The sequence below is a fragment of the Argentina anserina genome, chromosome 7 (assembly GCF_933775445.1).
Source record: "Argentina anserina chromosome 7, drPotAnse1.1, whole genome shotgun sequence".
In the NCBI taxonomy this organism is placed as follows: Eukaryota; Viridiplantae; Streptophyta; class Magnoliopsida; order Rosales; family Rosaceae; genus Argentina; species Argentina anserina.
Window position 1 is genome coordinate 15,046,949 of NC_065878.1, and position 15,663 is coordinate 15,062,611.

General features: G+C 41.4%; 3 protein-coding genes across 3 annotated transcripts; all 3 read left to right on the forward strand.

Moving 5' to 3' along the window:
* The first annotated feature begins 1,960 nt into the window (after positions 1 to 1,960).
* On the forward strand, positions 1,961 to 3,038 carry LOC126803977 (RING-H2 finger protein ATL68-like). Its single transcript, XM_050531717.1, is given in 3 exon segments — positions 1,961 to 1,994; positions 1,997 to 2,065; positions 2,068 to 3,038. Coding segments are annotated over 3 exon segments (657 nt in total). The 3' UTR covers positions 2,622 to 3,038.
* Positions 3,039 to 3,819: 781 nt separating this feature from the next.
* LOC126803650 (probable methyltransferase At1g29790) lies at positions 3,820 to 5,274 on the forward strand. Its single transcript, XM_050531421.1, has one exon. The coding sequence runs from the start codon at positions 3,820 to 3,822 to the stop codon at positions 5,272 to 5,274; it is 1,455 nt and encodes a 484-aa protein (XP_050387378.1).
* Positions 5,275 to 7,319: 2,045 nt separating this feature from the next.
* On the forward strand, positions 7,320 to 9,395 carry LOC126803970 (reticulon-like protein B5). The gene is made up of 5 exons (XM_050531711.1): positions 7,320 to 7,615; positions 8,024 to 8,204; positions 8,313 to 8,454; positions 8,681 to 8,750; positions 8,852 to 9,395. The coding sequence occupies exons 1-5, from the start codon at positions 7,402 to 7,404 to the stop codon at positions 9,016 to 9,018; spliced, it is 774 nt and encodes a 257-aa protein (XP_050387668.1). The 5' UTR covers positions 7,320 to 7,401; the 3' UTR covers positions 9,019 to 9,395.
* Positions 9,396 to 15,663: the final 6,268 nt, after the last annotated feature.

Below are 15,663 nucleotides of genomic sequence, written 5' to 3' on the forward strand. Positions count from 1 at the left end.
AAAGAAATTATATATATATATATATATATATATATGTGTGTGTGTGTTAATATGTGGTGCGGCATGCATACGTTACCTTAATGTAATAAACTAGGTTCTCAAAGTGATGATATTAGCCCTTGAAGCGGTAAGACGAGATCTATAAAGCGCGGTAAATTGTCTTAGGTAGCACACGAGGGTTTGATTATCATTGCCGGCCTGAAAGCTTAGAATGACCTACATAACAACATTTGACAATAAACTATCGTATAATCGATCAAACTAAAGTCTGCATGCTTATCGAACTATAATTTCATTAACGTATCTGACATAGAAACACCATCTCATTTATTTTTGATATAATCTTCCTTCTTGAATGAAAACTCCAATCTGAGAACTTGCCCGCATTATCTCTGGCCAACTCACACAAGTTAATGCTTGCTCTTTTTATAAAATGAAATGATCTTTTTTTTTTGGTAATATAAAATGGAATGATGATTTGTATGTGATGTCTTGTCTTTGTAAAACCATATACTCATGTACATTGCCAGTGTGCTTCACTGGATATGAAACTGCCAGATCCTACCTTACCAGATCAAAGAAGATTCTTTGACCAAATTAACACCGATAGAAGGATTCAAAGGAAGAAAAATACTATCATACAGTAGTATCGTCATGCATCATATTCAGTCCTCGATACATGTATCATTTAGCTTTTAGGAATTATGATTTCTTTTCTAGTTGGAAAATGAATAGATAGTTTAACTAAGATAAAAATTAGTCTTCTAGTTGGATTATGATTTGTAGAGTTATAGACTATAAATAGGAGGTTTAGGCCTAGAGTTAAAACTAGAGTAAACCAGAGAGCGAAACAGTTAGTGTTATTATAGCAAAAGCGTAGACAACAAAAATTATAACCTTTAAACACAATAATAAGAGAATAATAATTTCTTCAACATAAACACTTGTGTTGTGTGTGTCTTAGTTGTTTTTAATTTCGTAGTTACCAACATTGAAGTGTTTTGTATCAGTCCTATGTACAATTTAACATGTTGAAGGTGATGAAGATTGAAAACTACGGTTGTACGCCCAAGCCTTTCAATTGCTTTTATGAGTGTACCATTATATTGTTCGTTCGGTTAGTTTCAACATTCAACCAAACAGGTTCGACTATTAATGCATCAACTTCGTATATATATGGGACATGTTTGATCTCAAGAATTTGATCACAAGTCTTATACATATGCGACTCGCTCGATATGATCGAAAATATAAGAAAATCAACAATAATGTGGAAGAAACCCGCTTGACCATTTCACAATTTTCTTATGGAGATATCAGATCGATATGGTAGCTAAGTCTGATATTTATTTTCATATATGAATTCGCAAAGATCATGAATGATCGATACTTTCCATCAGCGTCGTTAGTAACCGACCACACAACCTAGCAGCTTCTAGCTCCAGATTTGAAGAGGTCTCATCGTAATTCATTGAAACAAGGCAGACAAAAATATCACCACTATCCTTTCTAAATATCCTGCCTCAGCCGGCTCACAAATTAACTTCAGACACACGTAGAAACTAGAAAGTAACGTCGACGTAGAAATGATACTAAATACCAAACTTCACACCTCACTTTAAATTCCACACACTAGTTACGCGTAACCACATTTAGAGACCCGGTCTTTATGAGCTAGATCTTCATGTTTATGCTTGACAGTTACCTTGTGCTTCTCCAAACCCTAATAGGCCAAAGAGCGGCTTAAACCCTTAAACTTAAGATCCCAAGAACCCCAAGCACAAAACCCTTGAAGGCTTGAACCCAAAACTCCAGAAGCTACCCAAAAAAAACTGCCTAACAACATGAAACAAAAAACTAGTTGGGTCCCTTTCAAAAAAAAAAAACTAGTTGTGTCAACACCAGTCACATACTCACATTTTCCCACCAAATTTATTGCAATCCTCTCTGTGAGTATTAAATGCAGCAGCTGGAAGCACCCAACAACTTTCTCTCTCAAAACAACCTCCAATGGCTAAAACCCTCCCAACCCTCCACCTCCTCCTCCTCCTCCAATGTCCCCTCCACCTCCCTCCTCAAATTACCTCACTACCCTCGGCCTCGGCTACGCCATAGCCATCGCCCTCGGCTTCCTCGTCCTTCTCTCCACCCTCCTCCTCGCCTCCTACATCTGCTGCCGCGTCTCCCGCCGCTCCCAGGCCCAAGCCCAAACCCGAACCCGACAAACCCAACGAAACCCCAACAGCTCCGAGGGAGTCATCCTCCCCAGCATCATCTTCGTCGCCGAGGGCGACGACCTCGAGAACCCCGAAAACTCCGTGGCGGGGCTCCACCACAACGTCATCAACTCCTACCCGAAATTCCCGTTCTCCAAAGCTCTCGGCGGTGGCGATGCGTCCACGTGTTCCATCTGCCTCTGCGAGTATCGCGAGTTCGAGATGTTAAGGATGATGCCCGAGTGCCGCCACCACTTCCACCTGTTGTGTCTCGACGCGTGGCTCAAGCTCAACGGCTCCTGCCCCGTCTGCCGCAACTCGCCGCTGCCGACGCCACTGTCGACGCCGCTGCAGGAGGTGGTGCCGCTCAGCCAGTACGCCGCCGATCGGAGGTGGAGGAGGTGATGGGTTTTTGTTTTGTTTTGGTTAGTGGGTTTTTATGGGTTTTTGATTCTTAGTTTTGGGTCTGTGTTAGATTTGGAGAATTGGAGTGGATTGTAAATTTGTAGGGGGTGAGGATTTAAGAGTTTGTTTTGTTGTATCATAGTTTTACCCTTCATTTTGTGATGGTAAAGCTTTTGGGTTTCTTAGACTCCAAGCTTTATTTGTACCAATTCTAATGATTTTTTCATTTTAGGACCTTGAATTCACTCAAAGGATTCATCTTCAGCTCAAATGAACAAGCTTTAGCTTCGACTTGGTCATTCTTGCTTGTTAGTTTTGACCTTGTACCAAGTTCTGAAAATTCAGGTTTAGAAGTTGATATAACAGTGATCTGCAACTGGGTTTTGTGCAATGATTTTCTGATTGTGGTTTTGGCCTTGTGCTTCACTGCTGCTTCTGCTTCCCCATAATTAATCTAGTCTGCAACTTCAGCTAGCTGCCAAACTTTATATAGCTACAAGCTGTTCATGCTTCCGATTTCTGAAATTGGAAGACTTTAGAAAGACAGATAGTCAATCAAAGCACTGAGAGTAGTAATGAAGTGAGGCACGTGCTTTTTCAGTGTCGCCGCTAATCCTCTATACTTGTCTCTGATTTACACAACAGTATAAGAATGAGTGACCAGAAGTCTAATCAAAGACCATGAAATAATTGAACTGTTTGCAACTGTATTTTCCATTGACTAGTTCATCCTCTGTTATTGTATCCCAATTTTAATGAAGTGATTATGAAGGAAGCTGTAGTTGCTTGGATTTGAATTTTTTTTTGGCGAGGGCTTGGATTTGAATTTTGCCTCCCACTTTTGCTCCAATGGTGGCATAGGAAAAAGGGTTTTAAGCTATAAACAAGGATTATATATTCAGTACACTCTGATCCCCAGATTCTTAATCAATCACTTCGATTAGCTTTTGGTAGAGTGCTCAGGAAATCCGCCCAATTATCTCTTCGATCAGATAAAACAAATGGTGCCTTTGGACTCTGATCTTAAAGGTACCAATCTCCATGCCTCTGAGAATATTAAAATAGATCAATGCCAGGCAACAGCTTCAAGCTTCAGTTAACTATTAGAATAAGCTGTTACCCTTAAAATCGCTGCATCTGATTTCAGATTTGAGTTGCTGAAAATGATGTTCTTTCTTAAGATGCTTTTCAGCTTTTCATGTCATTGATAGAAATGAGGAAACCAAGCGTTGTTATGAAGTTGGGAACATGGAGAGGTGTACATAGGTCAATTTTTATGTTGGGTAGTTTTGTTGTTCTCATCTCTATTTTTACCTTATCATCCAAATTCTACTCTCTCAAATCATTTCATGTTACTGATACTATCTGCAATTATGTAAATACTGATAGTCAAAGCAGGATTGACAGTCATGTAAAAGTGACTCTTGAAACTGTGATTCAGAAACTCAAACAGGAACTTAACAACTTCAGAGATTCAACAACAGATGCGTCATCGTCTGGTCATTTGTTGAAGCACAGTTCTTTTCTTGCTGATATTTTGGGGCTAATTGAGTCGGTGGATGAAACTCTGGTGCAGAATGAAGGGACGACTCAGAACTCGAGCAATGATGTCAAGGATATCCATCCTCTGCTAAAACCAAAGCAACAGTCCGATGAGCCTGCAGACGATTTTCTGATAGAAGAGATCCGGAAGTATGTCAAGATCAAGCCAAACAGATTGGGGAAGCAGAATTTCATGGGAGCTAATGGCACTTTCACTAGCATTGGCCATGCTTGCTTTGCTATGAAGAAAGAGCTAGAAGAATACATGAACTATGACATTGGAGATATCTGCAATGACGATTGGAAGCTAGCTCAGAAGCTCATGGTTCATGGATGTGATCCACTTCCAAGGAGGAGGTGCTTCTCTGTAGCCCCGAAGATATACAGCAAGCCATTCCCAATTCATGAGTCCTTGTGGAAGCTCCCGGACAACAGAAATGTCCGGTGGAGTCAGTATCGCTGCAAGAACTTTACTTGCCTTGCAAGCAATTCCGCTCCCAAAGGGTTCTTCAAATGTGCAGATTGCTTCAATCTGTCACATCATGAAATGCCTAGATGGATGCAACATGTAAATGTAGATTCAAGTATGAATCTGACTGCAGATTTTCTCATTCCTGAAGTGCTTCAAATCAAGCCGGGGGAGATCAGAATCGGACTTGATTTTAGCGTAGGCACCGGGACTTTTGCAGCTAGGATGAGGGAGTTCAATGTCACCATTGTCTCGGCAATCATCAATCTTGGGGCACCTTTCAATGAAATGATAGCTCTTCGTGGACTCGTCCCTCTTTACTTGACAATCAATCAAAGGCTGCCATTTTTCGACAACACTCTGGATTTGATCCACACCACAAGGTTTCTTGATGGCTGGATTGATTTTGTGCTGCTAGACTTTGTTCTGTATGATTGGGATAGAGTCTTGAGGCCTGGGGGTTTGCTATGGATTGATAGCTTCTTCTGTGTGAAGGAAGATTTGAATGACTATTTGGAGTCCCTGAAGATGCTGAGATACAAAAAGCACAAATGGGTTGTTGTTCCAAAGATTGACAAAGATGATGACAAAGAGGTTTTCTTTTCTGCTGTGCTAGAAAAGCCTCCTAGACCGTTCCGGTAATCACGTACTTATGCCACCATTATTTCTACACGAGTTTATAGTTACTTTGTCATTTCAGTTAGAATTTAGAAGAGAAAATTTATCAGAATTCCATCTTCTTCTTCCTTTTCTGCTTATGAATGCAATAAGGATTATATTGGGACAGGGAACCCCATTCCCACCAGAAAGTAGAGGAGTAGCCCCCAAGCCAATATCAATGGGTGGAGGTACTTGCTTATTAGTTTTCATTGTGTCCCCCTTCCTATTTGGTCCACTAATAATTTTAAGGTGAAGAAAAAGACACTGAAATTGGGGTATATGTGCAGCAGTACATCATCATGAAATTGTAAATGTTTTGCTGAGAATTGGAATTTGGAAGTTCATTGATAATTTCCACTTGTCCGACTTTGGACATTGTTTTCTGAAAAATGTTCGGTAGTTTGCACGGGTTCCATAGACCTTACCTTCCTACCCTCCTCGTGTATCTGTTACGATGGCTGTTTTAGAGGTCCACTTTACTCCAATGTAACACATCCTCTTTACTCTTTAGTTAAGTCTCTCTTAAAAGGACCATTTATCACACACTAACTGCGATTATACAACAACAACTTATTCGAAAGTCGGAAACAATTAATTTTCCTTCTCCTCTAAACAAACATCGGAGCATTTACCGTCTCCAATTCGCAAACTCGAGCTGGGTTTAGATGAGGAAGAAAACTTATGTTGTTAAGCAGTTATTTTACATGGATTCAATTGAAAGAATAAACTATCGAAATTATAGATATCATTCTTAAAAGAAATCTTGAATCACAAATTGTTAATTAAATTATAACTCAGGAAGGATGAGTGTGATGTTACCATCTCCAAATTAAAAAGGAGAGTGTAATGTTGAATCATGCCTGATCAAAGATTCAAGATAAGTAAATAACTATATCTTTTTTCTAAAGAAATAGAAAGCTTCATTGGAAAGGTAGGTATTATTGAGAAAAATAAAATTGATGAAGTGGTTATCATTCTAGGGTAGGCTTTGGCATGTTGATGGTGACTCAAATTGTCAGAGTCGTTGTACATTTCTCTCAGCTTGATCAATATCTGACGTATTCTGGCAGGCCCACTATTGAAGATTCTTTTGGTTTTTGGTCCGGGCCACACCATCAAGATTCTAAAGGTTCAAAAACATCGGTAAGACAGTTAAAATTCACTACAGTATAAGAGCGGAGACAATTGACAACAGCTGTATTTTTCATTGTGTAGAAAGAACAGAGAAAAAAAAGACATGTCTTTTCAATTTGAATATCATGGTATATTTATACTTACAACCGATGTAACAAATTTCTCTATTTTTCTCTCATCTAAGAGAACTTTGTCGATACTATTATTTGATGTTATTATGAATTTATCTTAAATTCGACACGTAACTAGATTTAGATTCTTATAAGGTGTCATTATTTTACTTACTCTCCGATAAATCGGATTGCCAAATCCAACCAGTTTTTCTAACAACACGTGTTGACTCATCTATGGTCGTAATTTCCGACATTTACGACACAACAACGGAGAATATGGACAAGAATTTAGTTCTGAAATGAGTGGCAGTAGATGGAAAACTTTTGAAACCTGTAGTCAGTAGGTAAGAATTTCGGTTCTTTCTTACTTAGAAGTTTGTCCAAAATAGAAAGGTAAAAAACTTACTAAATCGATACGGAAATCCCATCAACAAATTATTTACCTCATACCAAATGTGGGAAGCACAAAGCAACCCCCCAGCTGGATCCCTGGCCTCTCCTCCCTCCTAACGTGGAGCCCGGTAATAACCGTGGACCCCACCACAACGTAAAGTCACACAGAGACCGCCAAACCACTCATGCCTCCATGCCTCCCCGCCACGTGGTTCCCAAACCTTTCTTAACCAAAGTCGGTGACTTTTCCAATCTTTCAAATCCTACCCGAGCCACCCGCCCGGGACACGAGCCTCAGCTCCGGATAACCCTAACCAAATGAACGGCCCAGATCTGATCCCGTGTCTCGCACCCTTATATATCCCCCTCTCTTATTATCTCACTCACGAAAACCCTACTGCTATTTTGCTCCGGTTTCCAGAAAGTTCACTGAAACCTTTTCGAAGTTTTCGGATCTCAGATCGGAGCTATGGCCGAGCACGGTGAGAGCGCCGACGCCAAGGCTGAGCAGTCGCTGATGGAGAAGATCAGCGAGAAGATCCATCACGAGTCGTCGAGTTCGTCTTCATCGGACTCCGAGACGGAGAAGGTCACTCCGGCGGAGGAGGAGACGGTCAAGGAGAAGGTCTTCCGCCTCTTCGGAAGAGAGCGCCCTGTTCACCATGTCTTAGGCGGTGGAAAGCGTAAGCTGTTTTTACTTTTTTTTTTTTACTTTTTACTGTTTCTACTATGAAGTTGATATAGGCACTGGTGGTTTATAGCTTCGGTAAGTTAGGGTTTTTGGAGTATGAGATATTTTGTGGTGTTTCGAAGCTTTTGTAGGTTGATCTGTGATTAGGTTGTTGCGATCTATATAGCTTTATATATATTAAGCTCGATTTCAGTGAAGCTAAGATTATGAAGTGATTCGAATCGGTTTATGTATTAGGAGGTAGAATATGATTACGGTTTACGATCGGCTAGGATCGGTTAATTTAGTTAATTGTTTCGTGAATGTATGGATCTTAGTGATTTTCGATAACTATGAGTTGGAGAAATGAGGTGTTAAACTTGGGGGATTAATTTGTGTTTTGGATTATTGAATGTGGCAGCTGCTGATGTGTTCTTGTGGAGGAACAAGAAGGTTTCGGCCGGGGTTCTCGGAGGAGCTACTGCCATTTGGGTTCTGTTTGAGTTGGTTGAGTACCATTTGCTTGCGCTTATCTGCCACATTTTGATTGGTGTTCTAGCAGTCTTGTTCCTGTGGTCCAATGCCCATACTATTATCTACAAGTAGGGTTTTGATACTCGGTTTTGAAGTTTTGTGGGTATATCGAGTGCTTGAGATTTCCGTTCGTGTGATTCTGTGACGATTCTTATGCATCTGCTTGACTTTTGCAGGAGTCCACCAAGCATGCCAGAAGTTAAACTTCCTGAGGAGCCATTCCTGCAGGTTGCTTCTGACCTGAGGCATCAGCTCAACTGGGCATTTGCACTCATTCATAATATTGCATCTGGAAAGGAGTTGAAGAAATTCCTGATGGTACGTGTATATTGATCTCTGCTACTCTTTAGTCACCGCTTTCGCTCTTCCATTATGCATCCATTGCCGCATGCATTGTTAGCCATCATTGGTAATGTGGGTTAATACTGACTTGTACTTGGAAGAACCTAATGTATGAAATAATCCTAATGTTGGAAATTATTTTGTGCAGTTCACTGATAAGTGTGGTTATCTGTTTGTGGTTATAATGTTATACTCATTTCAGGTTATTGCTGGCTTGTGGGTTCTTTCCATTATTGGGAGTTGGTGCAATTTCTTGACCTTGTTTTACATAAGTAAGTTCTCTGAAATATCATGTGTGCATACCTTATATATATATGTATATAGTGCCTTAATTTAGTATTGCTTTCTGATCATTTTTGTTTTTGATAAACAGCTTTTGTTCTGCTGCACACCGTGCCTGTTCTGTATGAGAAGTATGAACACAAGGTTGACCCACTTGCAGAGAAGGCAACAATTGAGATGAAAAAGCAGTATGGAGTGTTTGATGCCAAGGTGTTGACAAAGGTTCGCGAAACTGTGCTGAAAAACAAGAGGTCGTAGAAAGTGTGTTCTGTTGTGCCCTAAAAGCTCTAGGTTTAGTAGTTGAGCTTCCCATTACGCTCCAAGCGTTTGGCTTTGTTGGTTGACTATATTTCTGGTTTAGTTTTGAAACTTAGGCTTTATGTCTACATTATCGTGGGAAGCTTTTCAAACATCACCTTAGCAATACGTTTATTCTGACAACTTTGTCTTTCAACCGTGCCTTGTACATGAGTTGTCTTGGTGCTCCAACTATGGTGTATGTTACTTTCATCAGTTTCATGCTTGTTATACTTTGATTGTGAGCATGATGTTTTGGTGCTTCTATGAAATTTCTACATTTTAGTCACTGAAAGTCTGATACAGAGTAATAATAATACATGACATGTTATGCCCCATTAAGTGTCCTTTTATTGTGATTGTTTAAACAGTGATCTGTCCTGTTTCATATTAACCTTTACATGGTAATTTTGAATGAAAATTTGAGAAATGGTTGTTTGATTAATTATCTACTGTGTTACAAAAAATTATGATTGTGTTCCGGGAGAATTAATATTCTACCCTTGTGTGTGTCTTAGCATAATAGGTTTCATGTTAGGAGATAGATTAGCATCTCCGTAATAGATTAAGACTCCGAATCTTACGGGATTGTGGTTTTGTAATGCTTATATATAGGTCCCCATATCATTTAATAATACACAATTATTTCATCCTGAAACACGTTATCAGCACGTTGCTCTAAAACCCTGAACTTTTAGAGCCCTAGAAATTTTTTCTCTTCTCCACCGCCGGCCACCGTCGTCTCCGGCCTCCGACATATTCCCGTCGACGTTCCTCGTCGGCGCATCCCCTGCTCGCCGTCGCTGCAGCCCCCCCCCGCTGCTACCTCTACAGCCCCGCGCGCAGCCCCTGCATGCTGCCCCCCCCAGCCTCGCGCGCAGCCCCTGCATGCTGCCCCCGCAGCCCTGCCCTGCAGCCTCCGTAACGCAGCCCTGCTGCCCCCGCATCGCAGCCGCACGCAGCCAGTCCCGCACGCAGATTCTGCCATGCGGCCCCTGCTGCCCTGCAGCCCCTGCGACCCCCCCTGCTGCCCCTGCGACCCCCCCTGTTGCCCCTGCACGCAGCCCCGCAGGGTATCCTCCGCATTCGCTCCGCAAAAACATCTTTTTGCCCCGAAAAACCCCGCATCAGAAGATTCAAAATTGCTCCTCCCGCATATATACGCAATGAACGCGAACTGCACAAGCAAACTCTTCGCTCAAGAGAAGCTACTCCCGTCTTCTCTACCCTTTTGGGCCTTTAAACTATTTCTCTTTTTTCCTTTTTATTTTCCTATTGCTTATTAAATCGTTTATTTGCACGTTTTCGTTTTCTAACTATGTTTCACGTGCTTGCATAGGAAAAGTGATCACTCGTCGTACTATGGTGATGACATTCATGCCGACATGGACGATATTTTTGTCATCTACATATGATTTTGATCGTATCCTCCCAAGATTTTTATGTCATCGGACGAATATCGAAAAGGAATTCAACAAGCAACTTCATACATGACGATCGATTTGCAGAGCAATTTACTTATATGTGGTCTATTTGGCAGACCAACAAGTATGTTTTTCTTAAAGTTGCTGCTTTTGAAGATATATATATAAATTATCGGGCGCTATTAGCCTTTTTCATGTCTTCTTTTCCGGCCTTTCTTATAACGCCGATGAGACCAAAGAGGGATATGATTCCCCTCTTGGTCGACGTTTTTCGTGTGACGGTCCTGGGGGAGTCACGTTATTATTTAAAAAGGAAGATATCGATTTCATGTGGTCGCCTGAGTGCACCGCTGTTTTGGGTGCGATCATGAGAATCGCCGATATGCATCGATTATTTTGTGACCATATACATCACAACCCTTCTAATTCCGGTTACATACTTGAATAGTTTCGATTATTCGAAACCTATACAACTCTCGTTTCTTATGGATGCGTCGCCATCGCGACTGTTATTTGAATGTTTGAGTTTCTTAAACTCATGTCTATAAACGATAATCTCAACTACGTACTCATTTATTTGAGTTGATTCATTACTCTGATGCAGCACTATTTGCTGACAAAAAGATCACAAAAATAACGAATTCTATGGGACACACTTAAAAGTGATTTAATGAACGTCTATGACGTTGTATTATCAGAATTGACCTTGATGCATACTCCACATCCAAGAAACGCATGTCATTTTTGGCACCTGTATCTATTTCTTGAGGGAATTTTGGAGATGGAAACGTAACATTCTTCCATTCTCAAGTAAGCACATTTTTGAGCCTCAGGCTAAGGCTCCGCCCAATCCGATATGCAAGATTTTGTTGCTACAGACTTTTGATTAGTCAATCTATTTTGACTATGTCTTCTGCTTACTATTTTTCAAGTATAACGTTGGCATTGCCATGATTATTGCTCGACTTTAGCTTAAGTCGTCTATTGGAATTGGAAGCTTGTTTGTGTTGTATTAAATATTGGCATATTCTATAAAATTTCTCGTCTTTCATGGACTCGTGAGAATTTTATTTGCCTTGGCTTAGCATACATGGTCAACGTTGCAACTCACGTGGTTTTTAAATTAGCCGCTTTTGGGTTACATGGGATCCCAATAGCACTACATTGTGATTTTGGACTTTGAAATTTGGAAAACGGACCTCGGAACGTCAAAATTGACGTCGTTTTTCCCGGTTACTCTTCCGGCGTTTCCGGAACGTTTTTTGACATTTTACCGGCGTATTCGCCGCCTTCCGGCCATATTCCGGTGTTTCCGGCACCTCCATCCGGTTCCGGACCGCGTTCCCTGTCGGACCTGAAGTTATGGCCTCCATACCGGCCAGGTCCGGCCACTGCCGGCCGGATTTCCGGCAATCGGTGCCGCCGGCTTCCGACATTTTTTTTTTCCGTCGTTTCTCATCATGTTTGCCGCATATTTCAGCAGTTCTTGCTGTCACGTTTTCCCAGTCCAAAATTCACCCGGTTTTGAGTTAATTTGACATGGTTTTCCGGTTAATTTTCCGGTTTTCTCCAAGTCGTTTCATAGCTCAAATGATTTTTTTATTATTGGTGACCACCCGCACCAATTGGATGGTTTTTACCACCAAAATTGTTTGGTATTCAACTGCTCTAATACCATGTTTTTCCAACTCTTGAGTTGAAGAATGTAGTTCTATTTCCATGTGATACATTCGATGGGATTGCCATTTGTTTCAATCCCCTCTCTTACAATATCCTACGGCGTATTGTGTAGAAAAGTTCACCGCGTCGTTGACTCTCTTAATCTTCATTTTGAGAATGTCCCGCCGTGAAATCGAGTGTCTTGCTAATTGCGTAACCACCCACACTGTCCTACGGCGCAGGTAGTTGTTTTACGGATCTCGTGCGGAGATTGTGTTGTATATCTTCGTGCCTTGCTAAGTTTTAAAGGCCATACATGCCAATGATGGATTTTCATCTTGATATTTGTGTTAAGAATGGAGAGGAATAAATCTGTCAGATTTCATTGACAGTATCTTTTTCAAGCTTCGACAGTAGCTTTGTTAGCCTGCAGACATCGTTTTGCTTGCCTGCAGGCTGCAACAGTAGCTTTATGTAACTCAAGATTCTTTGAATCATGGGTTCGGTTTTACTGTCTTCTCGGTTTTGACATGATCGTTTTTTGGTCATTTTGAACAAGATATGATGATTCGAGTTCTTTGATATTCACATTATCATCTATTTTTCATGTTCACGAAGCGATTGGAGGACCACCTCACCCATGCTCCACACGGTGAGGCCGAGCCTATCCGTGCCATGCACGGTGAGGCCGAGCCTGCCTTCACAGGAGCTTGTGATGCCTCCCGTGTCTTCTAATGCCTCCCGTGTCTTCTAATGCCTCCATGACAATCTCTGATGCCAATCGCTCATTTTGCAAAGCTTGTTCTTTTGCTAGATTTCAAGGAAGTCCTTATTTGCTAAGGCTCCAACCGAGAACATTCCATTCTTACAAAGTATTTAAGGTGACATTAGTGGACCCTATCCAACCGAATACAGACATTTTTCGGTATTTTTATGGTATAGGTTAAGAGCATCGACGCGTTGGTCACACGTTGCTTTGCTTTCCACAAGAAACGCTGCATTCGCTAAAGTTTTTAGCTATGATCATCATACTAAGGGCTCACCACCCTTCCCATCCTCTCAAATCTATTTGATTGGATACCGTTGGAGAGTTCACCTCCACGACTTTGATGATTTCGTTTTGCATATCTACTGGGATCGTCGTTGAACATAGTATTCCTCATGTTCATTCACTGCACGATCTAGCAGAGCTCGGACTTGGTTATGGGTACTAACCTGCCGATTTTTGCATGCAGCGACACTTATTCGTTTTAGACCCACAACTTGCCAAGCGTTTAGTGCGTACCAGATGGTTACTGGATACGATCCCAACGTTCTTTTCCTTAAACGCCTATTTGGTTAAAGTTGTTTATGTGCCTCTATTGTAGTTATCTCAATGGGTCTACTTGAAACGATTAAGTATTCTGGTTGGTTATGATTTATGAATCACCAACACTTGTCCGCTATTTCCAATCTACAACCGTTGATCTCTATCCTGCGATATTAGCAGACGGTCACTTTGATGAGACATACTTCCCGTCGTGAGGGGGAGATATGGAATGCTCCCATTCTGGTTTTTAACGCCAGGAATTGACGTGGTGTGGCACTATGTCTCATTAAGATCCCGCACTACTCAAAATGAGCAAATGTGCAACGCATTATCGACTTCCAGAAAGTCAAAGATTCGATGCTCAATGACTTTACCGATATTGCGAAAGTGACGAGATCGCACATAAATGTTGTGATGTGCCGGTAAGGTTGGAACTCTCAGAATATGAGAGAATTTCATATGACCTGGTCCTAGCACCGTTGGCACCATCCCTGACAGTGGGAAGGAAGCCGGCGATGGCACCATCGTACGCTGTGGTGTTGTCGGCGTCCGTGGCATTGCACCACAAAACAAGGGCGGCAAACGCAAAGATGGACTAGTAAGGGTCATAGCTTCGGTCTTGGCTCCTGCCTAGATGAGGGGGAGACCATTATTCTCTAGAATCAAAACCAGAAAGAAGCGAAGTGCGTAGGCACAAGTATCGCCCATCATCAAGAGATATCCTCTAAACATGTGTATCAACTAAGTTTCTGTGGGACGCTACAGACTCATTTTGTTGATGTTAGAGAAGAATAGAAATCTCACGAATTGATCGTATACAGCGCGCGTGTGTTTAATGTATTGATCTCCCATGATTGATGATGTATTCGCTTATGCTCTTATTCCGTTGTAAAGCATCAACGATGAACAACTTGACCGAAGTGGAAAGAATCAATACAGGCTGAACTAGACTTGTTATGTTAGTCGTTGTTCGTAAGTGTAATGAGAAAGATGAAGTCATGCAATATATGCAGGACTTATGGCGCAAAGATTGTCTCATTATCCTAGTATTGAGTACGATGAGTTATATTCTCTCGTTGTGGACATAATTGCTTTCCGCTACTTGATCAGTAGTAGTGTCCATGAAAACTGATTTGCAGCATATGATAGTGGTCATAGAATATCTGTAAAGGGATCTTAACGCAGATATGAGAGTGCCCGAGGGACTTTAAATGCCTCCAGACCACGGAGAGCTTATGTAATCAGATTGCGACGTTCGAGAGAACGTAGTACAATCGGTTGCAAGAACTCATACCCATATGTGTTCATATGAAGCTAATTCTTGATTCTCTATTCCGTCTAAGTATAGATGATGAAGAGATTCAATGAGCTATACATTCATGCATGCTAGTGTTGTTGGGACACTATTGCTTTCATTATGACGTGATTAACTATGCGCCTATGCATTGTCATTGGACTTGCATTGCTTCTTTGGCATGGGTTTAGTTCTACACTTAGTGAACCAACACAAATCCTATCCACACCAACGCCGCCAGCAGCTCCAGCAACATCAACGTATGCCTTGGTGTAGCAGTCGACACTGGTAGCGCAGAGGATGCGTACGGTTCCATCTTGGACCAAAATCAGTCCTTCATTGGTCAATTCCCCCATTCTATTCGCGAAAGACACATTAAATATGACAAATCAGAATCTGTCCAGTTTCGTAGGTCAAATTCAACGAGACCTACAGGACAGCTCGCTCGATGAAATATGGTGAAATTGGTACCGTTCGAAAGTTCTATGTGTCTACTTTCCAAGGACACCAACCATTCGTTCATAGCTATCACATTGAGTGAGTTATTACCGTTTTAGCAAAGTAGGACAGTCCTGTCCGAAAATTTGCAAGTCAGTCAACTTCGACAGAGCATTATGAACTGCTCCGATCGGATGAGGTTGTGAACCTTATGTCACTGGAAAGCCACGGGTGTCTACTTTTCAGAACATTTTACGGTTCGCTGATACCTATTTCGACGAAGAAGTTATGGCCGTTTAAGTGAGTGAAGGTCCTTCTACCCGAGAATCTGATTTTCATTGCAAACTCTTGTTTTGAGTTGTTATGCAATCTTGTTTCCTAAGATCTAAGTTTGGCTAAGTATAGCATGGATGATCTAAGGATGTGTGGCTAGATTAATGATTAATCATTAGCCCAAGACTATGTTTGAGAAGCATGTAATG